A 15,759-nucleotide genomic window follows, 5' to 3' on the forward strand; every position below is an offset into this window, starting at 1 on the left:
ATGTGTGCAATAAAGATACAGCAGTGGGTGACTTTAATCTAGATATAGATTGGGCTAACCAAACTGGTAGCAATACAGTGGAGGAGGATTTCCTGGAGTGTATTAGGGATGGTTTTCTAGACCAATATGTCGAGGAGCCAACTAGAGGGCTGGCCATCCTAGACTGGGTGATCTGTAATGAGAAAGGACTAATTAGCAATCTTGTGGTGTGAAGCCCCTTGGGGAAGAGTGACCATAATGTGGTAGACATCTTTATTAAGATGGAGAGTGACAGTTAATTCATGGACTAGGGTCATGAATTTAAGGAAAGATAACTTCGATGGTATGAGACGTGAATTGGCTAGAATAGACTGGCAAATGATACTTAAAGCGTTGACGGTGGATAGACAATGGCAAACATTTAAAGATTACATGGATGAATTTCAACAATCCCTGTCTGGAGTAAAAATAAAACGGGGAAGGTGGCTCAACCGTGGCTAACAAGGGAAATTAAGGATAGTGTTAAATCCAAGGAAGAGGCATATAAATTGGCCAGAAAAGGCAACAAACCTGAGGACTGGGAGAAATTTAGAATTCAGCAGAGGAGGACAAAGGGTTAATTAAGAGAGGGGAAATAGAGTATGAGAGAAAGTTTGCCGGGAACATAAAAACTGACTGCAAAAGCTTCTATAGATATGTAAAGAGAAAAAGATTAGTGAAGACAAACGTAGGTCCCTTGCAGTCAGATTCAGGTGAATTTATAATGGGGAACAAAGAAATGGCAGACCAATTGAACAAATACTTTGGTTCTGTTTTCACGAAGGAAGACACAAATAACCTTCCGGAAATATTAGGGGACCGAGGGTCTAGTGAGAAGGAGGAACTGAAGGAAATCCTTATTAGACAGGAAATTGTGTTGGGGAAATTGATGGGATTGAAGGCCGATAAATCCCCCGGACCTGATAGTCTGCATCCCAGAGTATTTAAGGAAGTGGCCCTAGAAATAGTGGATGCATTGGTGATCATTTTCCAACAGTCTATCCACTCTGGATCAGTTCCTATTGACTGGAGGGTAGCTAATGTAAAACCACTTTTTAAAAAAGGAAGGAACGAGAAAACAAGGAATTATAGACCGGTTAGCCTGACATCGGTGGTGGGGAAAATGTTGGAATCAATTATTAAAGATGAAATAGCAGCGCTTTTGGAAAGCAGTGACAGGATCGGTCCAAGTCAGCATGGATTTCAATTTAGCATGGTTATTTTAGTGCTTATGTACAAAGTCTATAAGATAAAGTCTTTCATCAACTTGTTAATTCATTCAACAAAGCAGAAACACATTGTTCACAAATGCAAAGATGGATATACTGCTTTTAACTTCTATCATTTCAAGACTAATTGGCAATCAGATGAAGGGAATCACTTATCAAGTCTGGGAGGGGAAGGATTTCTTGTGATCATTTTGATTCAAAGATACATGGCCAGGCATACTTTTGAACAGAATTTGTCTGACTTTTGTCTAACATTTCAACTAAACGTTAGAAGTGACTTACTAACAATTAAGTTACTGAGACAACAATTCAGTATTTACAGAGACAAGCACAAATGAGTTACTCACCTGTCCTCTGAAAAGTTGCCAAAATTGCAATACAAGGAAAGGATGTGAGTGTAGAAACTTAATGCTTTCGGAATACTTTCACTTTCATCAAGAAAGTAAATGATTTTATGTTTGTAGTTTGACACAAACTTTTTCCGTTAAATGATGATATTGGCTCTAATGAACAAAATGTTGAATCATTGTGAGTGGAGATTAGAGATAGTAAGGGGAAAAAGTCACTGGTGGGCGTAGTTTATAGGCCCCCAAATAATAACTTCACGGTGGGGCGGACAATAATCAAGGGAATAATGGAGGCATGTGAAAAAGGAACGGCAGTAATCATGGGGGATTTTAACCTACATATCGATTGGTCAAACCAAATCGCACGGGGTAGCCTTGAGGAGGAATTCATAGAATGCATACGGGATTGTTTCTTAGAACAGTATGTTACAGAACCTACAAGGGAGCAAGCCATCTTAGATCTGATTCTGTATAATGAGGCAGGAATAATAAATGATCTCCTAGTAAAAGATCCTCTCGGAATGAGTGATCACAGTATGGTTGAATTTGTAATACAGATTGAGGGTGAGGAAGTAGTGTCTCAAACGTGCGTACTATGCTTAAACAAAGGGGACTACAGTGGGATGAGGGCAGAGTTGGCTAAAGTAGACTGGGAACACAGACTAAACGGTGTCACAATTGAGGAACAGTGGAGGACTTTTAAGGAGCTCTTTCATAGTGCTCAACAAAAATATATTCCAGTGAAAAAGAAGGGCGGTAAGAGAAGGGATAACCAGCCGTGGATAACCAAGGAAATAAAGGAGAGTATCAAATTAAAAACCAATGTGTATAAGGTGATCAAGGTTAGTGGGAAACTAGAAGATTGGGAAAATTTTAAACGATAGCAAAGAATGACGAAGAAAGCAATAAAGAAAGGAAAGATAGATTACGAAAGTAAACTTGCGCAAAACATAAAAACAGATAGTAAAAGCTTTTACCGATATATAAAACGGAAGAGAGTGACTAAAGTAAATGTTGGTCGCTTAGAAGATGAGAAGGGGGATTTAATAATGGGAAATGTGGAAATGGCTGAGACCTTAAACAATTATTTTGCTTCGGTCTTCACAGTGGAAGACACAAAAACCATGCCAAAAATTGCTGGTCACGGGAATGTGGGAAGGGAGGACCTTGAGATAATCACTATCACTAGGGGGGTAGTGCTGGACAGGCTAATGGGACTCAAGGTAGACAAGTCCCCTGGTCCGGATGAAATGCATCCCAGGGTATTAAAAGAGATGGCGGAAGTTATAGCAGATGCATTCGTTATAATCTACCAAAATTCTCTGGACTCTGGGGCGGTACCATCGGATTGGAAAGCAGCTAATGTAACGCTTCTGTTTAAAAAAGGGGGCAGACAAAAGGCAGGTAACTATAGGCCGGTTAGTTTAACATTTGTAGTGAGGAAAATGCTTGAAGCTATCATTAAGGAAGAAATAGCGGGACATCTAGATAGGAATAGTGCAATCAAGCAGACGCAACATGGATTCATGAAGGGGAAATCATGTTTAACTAATTTACTGGAATTCTTTGAGGATATAACGAGCATGGTGGATAGAGGTGTACCGATGGATGTGGTGTATTTAGATTTCCAAAAGGCATTCGATAAGGTGCCACACAAAAGGTTACTGCAGAAGATAGAGGTATGCGGTGTCAGAGGAAATGTATTAGCATGGATCGAGAATTGGCTGGCTAACAGAAAGCAGAGAGTCTGGATAAATGGGTCCTTTTCGGGTTGGAAATCGGTGGTTAGTGGTGTGCCACAGGGATCGGTGCTGGGACCACAACTGTTTACAGTATACATAGATGACCTGGAAGAGGGGACAGAGTGTAGTGTAACAAAATTTGCAGATGACACAAAGATTAGTGGAAAAGCGGGTTGTGTCGAGGACACAGAGAGGCTGCAAAGGGATTTAGATAGGTTAAGCGAATGGGCTAAGGTTTGGGGGATGGAATACAATGTCAGAAAATGTGAGGTCATCCACCTTGGAAAATAAAACAGCAAAAGGGAATATTATTTGAATGGGGAGAAATTACAACATGCTGCAGTGCAGAGGGACCTGGGGGTCCTTGTGCATGAATCCCAAAAAGTTAGTTTGCAGGTGCAGCAGGGAATCAGGAAGGCGAATGGAATGTTGGCCTTCATTGCGAGAGGGATGGAGTACAAAAGCAGGGAGGTCCTGCTGCAACTGTACAGGGTATTGGTGAGGCCGCACCTGGAGTACTATGTGTAGTTTTGGTCACCTTACTTAAGGAAGGATATTCTAGCCTTGGAGGGGGTACAGAGACGATTCACTAGGCTGATTCCGGAGATGAGGGGCTTACCTTATGATGATAGATTGAGTAGACTGGGTCTTTACTCGTTGGAGATCAGAAGGATGAGAGGTGATCTTATAGAAACATTCAAAATAATGAAAGGGATAGACAAGATAGAGGCAGAGAGGTTGTTTCCACTGGTCGGGGAGACTAGAACTAGGGGGCACAGCCTCAAAATACGGGGGAGACAATTTAAAACCGAGTTGAGAAGGAATTTCTTCTCCCAGAGGGTTGTGAATCTGTGGAATTCTCTGCCCAAGGAAGCAGTTGAGGCTAGCTCATTGAATGTATTCAAATCACAGATAGATAGATTTTTAACTAATAAGGGAATTAAGGGTTATGGGGAGCGGGCGGGTAAGTGGAGCTGAGTCCACGGCCAGATCAGCCATGATCTTGTTGAATGGCGGAGCAGGCTCGAAGGGTTAGATGGCCTACTCCTGTTCCTAATTTTTATGTTCTTATGTTCTTATATAAATGATTTTTATCTAAAGGAACAACCAAAGGTTTTACAAGATCTACTATAATTGGAGGCTGGGAGACAGAGTTAAATGTAATTTAGACCGGTTAAGAGACAACAAACTGAATCTAATATGAACTATGTCGAATAGCAAAATCACCAGCACCACATCATTATCAGCATCAAGGGATGAAAACTCACACTTCAACTATAGCATTCATGATGTGACACATTCAACAACATTATAATCTTCATTCTCCAACATTCTGTAGACTCTGGGTCAGTTCCTATGGATTGGAGGATAGCTAATGTAATCCCACTTTTTAAAAAAGGATGGAGAGAGAAAATGGGTAATTATAGACCGGTTAGCCTGACATCGGTGGTGGGGAAAATGTTGGAATCAATTATTAAAGATGAAATAGCAGCACATTTGGAAAGCAGTGACAGGATCGGTCCAAGTCAGCATGGATTTATGAAAGGGAAATCATGCTTGACAAATCTTCTAGAATTTTTTGAGGCTGTAACTAGTAGAGTGGACAAGGGAGAACCAGTGGATGTGGTGTATTTGGATTTTCAAAAGGCTTTTGATAAGGTCCCACACAAGAGATTGGTGTGCAAAATTAAAGCACATGGTATTGGGGGTAATGTACTGACGTGGATAGAGAACTGGTTGGCAGACAGGAAGCAGAGAGTCGGGATAAATGGGTCCTTTTCAAAATGGCAGGCAGTGACCAGTAGGGTGCCACAGGGCTCAGTGCTGGGACTTCAGCTATTTACAATATACATTAATGATTTAGATGAAGGAATTGAGTGTAATCTCTCCAAGGTTGCAGATGACACTAAGCTGGGTGGTGGTGTGAGCTGTGAGGAGGACGCTAAGAGGCTGCAGGGTGACTTGGACAGGTTAGGTGAGTGGACAAATGCATGGCAGATGCAGTATAATGTGGATAAATGTGAGATTATCCATTTTGGGGGCAAAAACACTAAGGCAGAATATTATCTGAATGGTGGCAGATTAGGAAAAGAGAAGGTACATCGAGACCTGGGTGTCATGGTATATCAGTCATTGAAAGTTGCCATTCAGGTACAGCAGGCGGTGAAGAAGGCAAATGGTATGTTGGTCTTCATAGCTAGGGGATTTGAGTATCGGAGCAGGGAGGTCTTACTGCAGTTGTATAGGACCTTAGTGAGGCCTCAGCTGGAATATTGTGTTCAGTTTTGGTCTCCTAATCTGAGGAAGGACGTTCTTGCTATTGAGGGAGTGCAGCGAAGGTTCACCAGACTGATTCGCGGGATGGCAGGACTGACATATGAGGAGAGACTGGATCGACTGGGCCTGTATTCACTGGAATTTAGAAGGATGAGAGGGGATCTCATAGAAACATATAAAATTCTGGCGGAACTGGACAGGTTAGATGCAGGAAGAATGTTCCCGATGTTGGGGAAGTCCAGAACCAGGGGACACAGTCCAAGGATAAGGGGTAAGCCATTTAGGACCGAGATGAGGAGAAACTTCTTCACTCAGAGAGTTGTTAACTTGTGGAATTCTCTACCGCAGAGAGTTGTTGATGCCAGTTCATTGGATATATTCAAGAGGGAGTTGGATATGGCCCTTACGGCTAAAGGGATCAAGGGGTATGGAGAGAAAGCAGGAAAGGGGTACTGAGGGAATGATCAGCCATGATCTTATTGAATGGTGGTGCAGGCTCGAAGGGCCAGATGGCCTACTCCTGCACCTATTTTCCATTGACTGGAGACTCAGGATTGGTGTTTTCACAAACCTTCACTAGTGTCACTCACCATTTCCTCACTCTCGATCGGGAGGCGGAGTTGCTGCTGTCACACTTTGAGTCAAACTGTGAGGGGGCCATGTCAGGGAAAGGACATTACAGAAAGGGAAGCCTCACTACAGGAAGCGTAAAGGGAACATTTAAAAAATCTAGCTCGTCATTTCCCAAGAGTCAAGTACCGGGTTAGAGGGCGAGGAGTAATTGATGGCTGCAGAGACAGGGAGCTATTGCACCATGTTAGCCGGCACTGACAATGTCATTCATCACTTTGGTTGGAGCCATTTTGGTGCTGTGTAAAATCTGGAAAACTGATGGGAGAGGTTCAAACCAGGAGTTACTGGAGAGAGGGAGATGGATATGGAAGATGTGAAGATAGTTAAGGACTTTGGGGAGGAAGCGGAGATTGGAGATGATGTGATAATTAGTGAGGACAAAGTGTTCGGGTGGTTCGCTAAGGGCGGGGTGACAGTGGCAATGGGGGTGTAACATGAGATAGAAAATGGCTTGGGCATCAGGGAGGGAAGTGAGCGGGGGCGGGGGAACAAGACTGGAATAGGAGAAGGTTCAGGATGGCTGGCTATGAGCTCACGGGGAGTGAGAGGGAGCAGCAAAGATTGTTCAATGGATGGTAACAAAGAAATCCATGAGCTCCTTGCTGTTGTTAGAGGTGAGGCTGGGGTGTGGAGGGGAAGGAGGGAGGGAGGGGGGGGAGGGAGAGAGAGAGGAGGGAGAAAGGGAGAGAGGGAGAGAGGGAGAGAGCAGTGGAGGGAGGGAGCAGGGAGAGAGGGAGGATGGGGGAGAGAGAGTGAGCAGGGGAGGGAGGGAGGGAAGGAGGGAGTGAGTAAGAGGAGGGAGCAGGGGAGGGAGGGAGAGAGCAGGGGAGGGAGGGAGGGAAGGAGGGAGTGAGGGAGAGAGGAGGGAGCAGGGGAGGGAGGGAGAGAGCACGGGAGGGAGGGAGGGAAGGAGGGAGTGAGGGAGTGAGGAGGGAGCAGGGGAGGGAGGGAGAGAGCAGGGCAGGGAGAGAGAGCAGGGGAGGGAGGGAGAGAGGGAAGGAGGGAGTGAGGGAGGGAGAGAAGGAGAGAGTGGGGGAGGGAGGGAGAGAGCGGGGGAGGGAGGGAGGGAAGGAGGGAGTGAGGGAGTGAGGGAGAGAGGAGGGAGGGAGAGAGCCAGGAGGGAGGGAGAGCACGCGGGAGGGAGGGGGCAGGGAGGGAGAGAGGGGGGGAGTTGTGCCCGGGGGAATGGGAGGGTGGGAGAGAAAGCAGGAGAGAAAGCAGGAGAGATTTGCTGGAGATAAGGGGATCGTTGGTGGAGATGGAGGAGGAGGTTCTGATTTGGAAATATATCGGCCGTTCCTTCATCGTCGCTGGGTCACAATCCTGGAACTCCTTCCCTAACAGCACTGTGGGAGCACCTTCACCACATGGACTGCAGCGGTTCAAGAAGGGGCTCACCACCACCTTCTCAAGGGGCTGTAATCAGTAAAACGACTGCTGCCCTGTAGGTATCAGGCATCAAGCACCCTAAATCCCTTAAACTGTGTCCTTGCAGGATGTGGTTGATATTTGTGAATGAACAGGGATGGATATTAACCACCCGATCCCTGAAACAAGTGCCTACAACTCGTCAGTTACACAGCGATTTGTGAAAAGTAACCATTTCAAATTATTGTCATTTCAACATCTGGCCTTCACATCCCAGGACCCCAGCGCAGGAGAGTGAGATTATTGATCACACGGGATATACAGCCCAGAAACAGGCCATTGGGCCCAACCAGTCCATGCCGGCGTTTATACTCCACTCGAGCCTCCTCCCGTCTTTCCTCATCTAAATCTATCAGCATAACCCTCTATTCCCTTCTCCCCCATATACTTGTCCAGCCTTCCCTTAAATACATCGATACTATTCGCCTCAACCCCTCCCTGTGGCAGCGAGTTCCACATTCTCACCGCTCTCTGGGTAAAGAAGTTTCTCCTGAATCCCCCATTGGATTTCTGGGTGACGATCTTATATTGATGGCCTACAGTTATGCTCTTCCCCACAAGTGGAAACATTCTCTCTGTATCCACTCGATTAAAACCTTTCATCATTTTAAAGACCTCTATTAGATCATCCCTCAGCCTTCTATTTTCAAGAGAAAAGAGACCCAGCCTGTTTATCCTTTCCTGATATGTACACCCTCGCATTTCTGGTATCATCCTTGTAAATCTTCTCTGCACCCTCTCCAGTGCCTCTATATCCTTTTTATAATATGGCGACCAGAACTGTACGCAGTGCTCGAAGTGAGGTCTAACCAAGGTTCGATACAGGTTTAGTATAACTTCCCTACTTTTCCATTCTATATCTCTAGAAATAAACCCCAGTGCTTGGTTTGCTTTTTACGGCCTTGCTAACTGGTGTCGCAACTTTTAGCGATTTGTGTATTTGTATCCGAGATCCCTTTGTTCCTCTACCCCACCCAGACTTGCACTCTCCCAGTGACTTCCCTATTCTTCCTAGCAATATGTAATACCTCACATTTATCTGTGTTGAACTTCATTGGCCGATTATATGTCCATTCTGCAAGTTTATTAATGTCTCCCTGTGATGTGTTGCAGTCCCCCTCAGTATTGACTATCCGGTCAATTTGCTGTCATCCGCAAATTTAGAAATTGTGTTTTTGATTCCAAAGTCTAAATAGTTAATATAAATTGTGAACACTGGTCCCAGCACTGATCCCTGTGGGACACGCTACCCACCTTCTGCCACCCTGAGTAGCTGCCCTTTGCCCCAACTCTCTGCTTTCTGTTTTGCAGGCAGCTCACTATCCATTCTTCCACTTGTCCCCTGACTCCGTGAGAGACAGAGCGAGACAGAGAGTGAGAAATGGAGAGAGAGATGGAGAGGAGAAAGAGAGATTGAGACAGAGACACAGAAGCCTCACAAAGAAATAGAGCAACATAGGAAAGTAAATAAATGATAAATGCAAACCCACTAACAAGACAAGAAAACTCTTCAAACGGTACAAAAACAAGGAAATTGTAACTATTCCCAGATCATATATATTAAATATACAATGAATATATACAGCACCACAAACTAACAATAGCGTGAAAATATTCAGCATAACTTTTGTAGTTTTGATAATTTAACATAATGTACACAGACATATACAGTTTCAATGTACAATATAAATATCTTTAAACTATTACCATATTCTCTAAGTCACACATATACCAAATTGGAATTAATCGCTGGCCAATATTCTACCTAGAAAGACTAGAGGTGCAACAATTGTGGGGCTTTGTGGATCAGTGAAAATCCAACACTAGGATTCTGCTCCCAGATGATTAAAGGCAGAGGAAGTTAACCCCGCGATTGATGGCAGTTCCTGCGAATTTTATCCTTCTCATGTTGGCCTTTAGTTCTGACCTCGGTCATTGTGACCGTGAGTGACCTCGGACACAGGAATACAGGGCAGAAAGGTCAGATTGCTGCGATAGGAATATACTGTCAAACAATTCACAAACCTTGCTTTGTACTGCTCATTTCTTCCTGTTCAATCTCTTTTCCCACATTTAGATTTTATTTGACATTATTATATTGTCTGACTTCTACCTATAATATATTACAAATCATACATCTGCAGAACTTTCTGTCACCTTTTCCTATGACAAATTCTTACGCCTAATGTACAGTGGAAGGCGTGGTGACCTCGTCACTCAGTAATTCTGCCAGTTGCCCAGTGGAGATGGTGCAGTGTCACTCCTGGCGGAAGGCTGTTATTACAGCGTGACCGGTTTACATAGAAATACGGGCATAAGAATTCAACATGAAAATACAGGGCTCCAGGTGAAAGGTCAAAGCTCATAGTGCAGGGCCCCAGGTGAAGGGTCAAAGCTCATAGTGCAGGGCCCTAGGTGAAGGGTCAAAGCTCATAGTGCTAGTTGTTTGAACAGACTGCTGCATGACCTTGACAGACGTTCAGTATGTTGGTGACACGTCTGTAGGGAATTCCCGAGAAATAAAAGGCAAATGATGCTGGAGAGCAGGTAACGCAAATTAACCACAACTTCGCTGCCTCTCAGTCCGCTGGTGTCCCTGCCCCGGAGAGAGAGAGACCATGTGTAGAGAGAGAGAGACAGCCAGTGCTGCCCAGTAACTATATCGACAGCACTGGTTACCCTGTCAGTGTAAATCACTGGTTAGTTACCGTGTTAGTGTAAATCACTAGTTGCTGTGTCAGTGTAAATCACTAGTTACTGTGTTAATGTAAATTACTGGTTAACTGTTGGGGAAGGTGTTCCCTACACGGCCCCCTCTAGTGCATTGCTCAGACTATTCCATTTCTCACATTAGCCAATCCTTACACATCACTTTAAGCTGTAAAACATTAACAGACAGGTTAAAGTCACATTCCCTGCAAGGCCATGTAACCCCTTCCTCCTCCTCTCCTCCAAGTGGCAATCCCAACAGTGTCAGTGGTCACTAGGCAGTATCACTGCTCAGTGGTCACTCTCCAATGGCCATTCCTGGTGTGTGAGAATCAACAATGGTGTTGGAACAGAAATCCCGGGAATCCCACCCTAACCCTGGGATTCCGAGGCCTTTACCAGAGGCCTGAAACCAGCTGCTGAATCACAGACTGGGCCCCTGGGTCCCTGGAGTCCAGACACTGTCCGGTCTGCTAAATTGCCTGCAGTACCAGGCACCACCAGCAGATGCCCCTAGGTGCTGCTAAATTGCCTGCAGTACCAGGCACCACCAGCAGATGCCCCAGGTGCTGCTAAATTGCCTGCAGTACCAGGCACCACCAGTAGATGCCCCAAGGTGCTGTTAAATTGCCTGCAGTACCAGGCATCACCAGCAGATGTCCCTAGGTGCTGTTAAATTGCCTGCAGTACCAGGCACCACCAGTAGATGCCCCAAGGTGCTGTTAAATTGCCTGCAGTACCAGGCATCACCAGCAGATGCCCCTAGGTGCTGCTAAATTGCCTGCAGTACCAGGCACCACCAGCAGATGCCCCAAGGTGCTGCTAAATTGCCTGCAGTACCAGGCACCACCAGTAGATGCCCCAAGGTGCTGTTAAATTGCCTGCAGTACCAGGCATCACCAGCAGATGCCCCTAGGTGCTGTTAAATTGCCTGCAGTACCAGGCACCACCAGCAGATGCCCCCAGCACCACAGACTGAACAGCGCAGTATTTATTTGGCCACTGGCCCCACCTTGGGGCTGTAACATGGAACTGCAAGCAATTTCCCCCCTTTCCCACAGCACAATTTCTGACCTTCAACAGATGCTAATACGTTGCTTTAAGTGTAAAGATGTTCATCTGGAAGCAGATTCAATAGTAACTTTCAAAAGTGGCAGATAAATATTTGAAACTGAGAAATTTGCCGGGCTTTGGGGGAAGAGCAGGGGGAGTGGGACTGATGGGATCGCTCTGTCACAGAGTCGGCACAGGATCGATGGGCCGAATGGCCACGTTCTGTGCTGTGACATTCTAACTCCGAATTAATTGCTGCACCTCTAGGAATAATAAAGTGCGATGAACAGTTATATCTGATCCACCTGGTTGTACAATGTTATCAACGCTTTAAAGCCGAAATCTACATCTCTGATAACATTAAATCTGGAGAAATAGCAAAGGTATGTTCCTACTGTGCTTACCATCATGTGCTCTACATTAACTGGGCTCTACAGAAAGTCTAGAATAATCCGCTCCCCAAATACACACACACTTACTCACACTACTTTACCTAAAGTACCGACAACAGACACAGGAACTTGTATTACTGGACTCGGCTCCAACATTCATCTGTGAACATTATACAGAGTGCAACGACTAGTCTTCACAACTTCGACTTGATGTCGACTTACACAATTATTGTTAACTGTAGAATATACAAGCTTTAATACTGCAATTGGCCAACCAACACTGCCTGGTCAATGGCTGAGACCAGATGCCATTTGCAACCAGGTCAATTGATAGACAGCATCGAGGAAGTTTGGAACGCTGTGAGGGGTATGTGTGTTGGCACTGCACGTCAATGCACCAAGTGTGGCACATCACCTGGGGGCACCTCCTCACCCAGCCCTCTGCTGGGGAGAGTCTGTTCCCCCCCCCCCCCGGGGAGAGTCTGAGAGTCTGCTTCCCCCCCCCCCTCCCGGGGAGAGTCTGTTCCCCCCCGTCCCGGGGAGAGTCTGAGAGTCTGCTCCCCACCCCCTCCCGGGGAGAGTCTGTTCCCCTACCCTCCCGGGGAGAGTCTGTTCCCCCCCCTCCCAGGGAGAGTCTGTTCCCCCCCCCCGGGGAGAGTCTGAGAGTCTGTCCCCCCCCCACTCCTGGGGAGAGTCTGTTCCCCCCACCCCGGGGAGAGTCTGAGAGTCTGCTCCCACCCCCCCCCCAGGGAGAGTCTGTTCCCCCCCCTCCCGGGGAGAGTCTGAGAGTCTGCTCCCCCACCCCCCCCCCCCGGGGAGAGTCTGCTCCCCCCCCACAGGGAGAGTCTGTTTCCCCCCCCTCCCGGGGAGAGTCTGAGAGTCTGATCCCCCACCCCCCCCCCCCCAGGGAGAGTCTGTTCCCCCCCCCCCCCCCCACGGAGAGTCTGTTCCCCCCCTCCCGGGGAGAGTCTGAGAGTCTGCTCTCCCCCCCTCCCCAGGGAGAGTCTGTTCCCCCCCCCTCCCGGGGAGAGTCTGAGAGTCTGATCCCCCCCCCCCCCCAGGGAGAGTCTGTTCCCCCCCCCCCCCCCCCCCACGGAGAGTCTGTTCCCCCCCCTCCCGGGGAGAGTCTGAGAGTCTGCTCCCCCTCCCCCAGGGAGAGTCTGTTCCCCCCCCTCCCGGGGAGAGTCTGAGAGTCTGCTCCCCAACCCCCCCCCGGGGAGAGTCTGCTCCCCCCCCCCAGGGAGAGTCTGTTCCCCCCCCTCCCGGGGAGAGTCTGAGAGTCTGATCCCCCACCCCCCACCCCAGGGAGATTCTGTTCCCCCCCCTCCCGGGGAGAGTCTGAGAGTCTGCTCCCCCCCCACTCCCCAGGGAGAGTCTGTTCCCCCGGGGAGGGTCTGTTCCCCCCCCTCCCGGGGAGAGTCTGAGAGTCTGCTCCCCCCCCCCCTCCCCAGGGAGAGTCTGTTCCCCCGCGGAGGGTCTGTTCCCCCCTCTCCCGGGGAGAGTCTGAGAGTCTGCTCCCCCCCCCCTCCCCAGGGAGAGTCTGTTCCCCCCGGGGAGGGTCTGTTCCCCCCCCCTCCCGGGGAGAGTCTGAGAGTCTGCTCCCCCCCCCCTCCCCAGGGAGAGTCTGTTCCCCCCAGGGAGGGTTTGTTCCCCCCACACCCGGGGAGAGTGAGAGTCTGCTCCCCCCCCCCTCCCCAGGGAGAGTCTGTTCCCCCGCGGAGGGTTTGTTCCCCCCACTCCCGGGGAGAGTGAGAGTCTGCTCCCCCCCCCCTCCCCAGGGAGAGTCTGTTCCCCCGCGGAGGGTCTGTTCCCCCCCCTCCCGGGGAGAGTCTGAGAGTCTGCTCCCCCCCCCCCCCTCTCCCCAGGGAGAGTCTGTTCCCCGGGGGAGAGTTTTGGGGAGTGCGGGGTGGGGAGGGGAGGGGAGTAGAGGGGGAGGGGAGGGGGAGGGGAGAGCGGGTGGCGAGGGGGGGAGGGGAGGGGAGGTTGATTGATTCAGATTCAAGCCTCAGGAGGATTGAGGAAGATCGAGGCGAAGGGAACAGACACGGTGGCAAATAAAGCCCAAAAGACAGCCTGTGGCCCGTTGGGAGTGACCCCCGAGTGACCCTGAGTGACCCTCGAGTGACCATGAGAAGGTGGCCATGTGACGGCGTGTCTGAGAGACTGGAGTCACCTATAGGCCCAGACTGGGGAAGGACATCAGTGAATTGGTTGGGATTTTACACAATCCAACAGCTCCATGTTCACTTTTACGGAGACCAGATTTTTATTTCTACAGGTTTTAAACTGAATTCAGATTGTGAAATAGCAACGGTGGGATTGTAACTCATTCTGTGGATTATTACTCGGTGCTCCCACACCACGACTGATGTTCGGAGTTGGTTCCCTGGATTGTGCACCTGTGAATGGCCACATCACAGCGCTCTGCAGGCAGTAACGTGAGCCAGATAGTTGCCCTGTTTGGGGCAGTTCATGGCCCAGAGTGTTAGGTCCTCAGGCCAGTAATGAGGCAAACGGTCAGGTGTTTGGGGGATAATTGTGGAAAATGCAATACGTATCGAATATTACTCACAGTGCTTGCCATGGAAAGTTGAGAGAGACCGGCTCCCGTTATAACCCAGGCCTGAAAGTGCAATCGTGCCCTCAGTGTTTGTGCTCTGTCTGTGGGTCCAGGGCTGAGGGACTGGGGCTGGGGACATTGTGCTGACTATTTGTACAGGAATTGTTTCAGTCCCAGAACGTGCTGGCCCAGGATTAGTCCAATCAATGGACCATCAATACAGCCTCAACATTATTACATGTAAACGCACAGTGCTCAGAGTGGACGCAACACACAACATCTGTACTGGCACATGGATAGTAGATGCAATGCCTGTGTTGACGTCGGGCAGTATATGATGTGTATGTGCAGGTACAGGCCTCGTATATAAAGTATTTGTGCTAAATCGGGGCTAGTATATATGGTGTATGTGCTATATAGGGCAGCATGTGTGGTATTTGTGCTGGTACAGGCCCAGAATGTGCATTTTCTGTGCGGTGTTTGCATTGTCTGCACCAATATAAAAGCAGTATATTGGTATCTGATGCAGGGCAGAGTATGCAGTGTTTATGCTGAATCAGGGTTAGTATAGATCATATGTGTTGATATAGGTTCAGTATATGCAGTGTATGTGCAGATAAACAGTCAATATATACAGTAGCTGCACTGATACAAGGCTGGTATATGTGATATTTGTGCTTATGTGTGTGGTATATGCATGTCTGTGCTTATATAGGGCCCGACCGATTACACTGGTAGCATTGTACATCCAGTGCTGTCACTGGTAGGGGAGCAGTTCTGAATCAGCCTATCATTGACCTGTTTACAAAAATTTGGGTTGGTTTTGTACCAGTTAAGATCACTGTCAATCCCTGGCTGCTAGTTACAGGTTGTTTGCCCAATCACAACTGTTGATTAATCGTTGCACTATTGTACTTTATATTACAACTGCATTCGGTGCTGACTCTCCTCCCAATCCACCTCACAGTTCAGACTCGGGAGTGCCAGCGGATAGGTAGCCGACACCATAGCGCCCATTGGCAGCGGTCATTTCCATTGGCGAGGTGCTGTCGGGTCCGTTATACGTGCGATGTGTGGGCATTGGCGAAGGGGTCTCACTGGGGACCTTGCTCAGGATAAACCGCGTCTCATCATGGTCATCCAAGTTGGACATATCTTTCATCATTCGACCTCTTCTGTATGAAACTGATAAAGTGTTGGACCCGTCGGACACGAGGTGAAAATGGCGGACAATGAAGACAACAGGAATGGGTAGGATTCCCACCACAATCAGAGCAACCGTTAATCCCATGGCCCACCCGGGGAATATCAGGAACTCCTCCGAAGCCTAGACAAGGAAAGAGAAAACTCCGTCACACCGACTACATTTAG

General features: G+C 48.0%; 1 protein-coding gene across 2 annotated transcripts in view; it reads right to left on the bottom strand.

Annotated features, from left to right (window-relative positions):
- Nucleotides 1-15,349: 15,349 nt before the first annotated feature.
- slc6a17 (solute carrier family 6 member 17) overlaps nucleotides 15,350-15,759 on the bottom strand; it is a 78,637-nt gene continuing 78,227 nt past the window's right edge. For both annotated transcript variants that reach the window (XM_070859509.1, XM_070859508.1), the window contains exon 11: nucleotides 15,350-15,715. In XM_070859509.1, coding sequence (XP_070715610.1) covers nucleotides 15,350-15,715 — 366 coding nt within the window. The remainder of the gene's footprint in view (nucleotides 15,716-15,759) is intronic.

Source organism: Pristiophorus japonicus, chromosome 17 (assembly GCF_044704955.1).
Source record: "Pristiophorus japonicus isolate sPriJap1 chromosome 17, sPriJap1.hap1, whole genome shotgun sequence".
NCBI classification, from domain to species: domain Eukaryota; kingdom Metazoa; phylum Chordata; class Chondrichthyes; family Pristiophoridae; genus Pristiophorus; species Pristiophorus japonicus.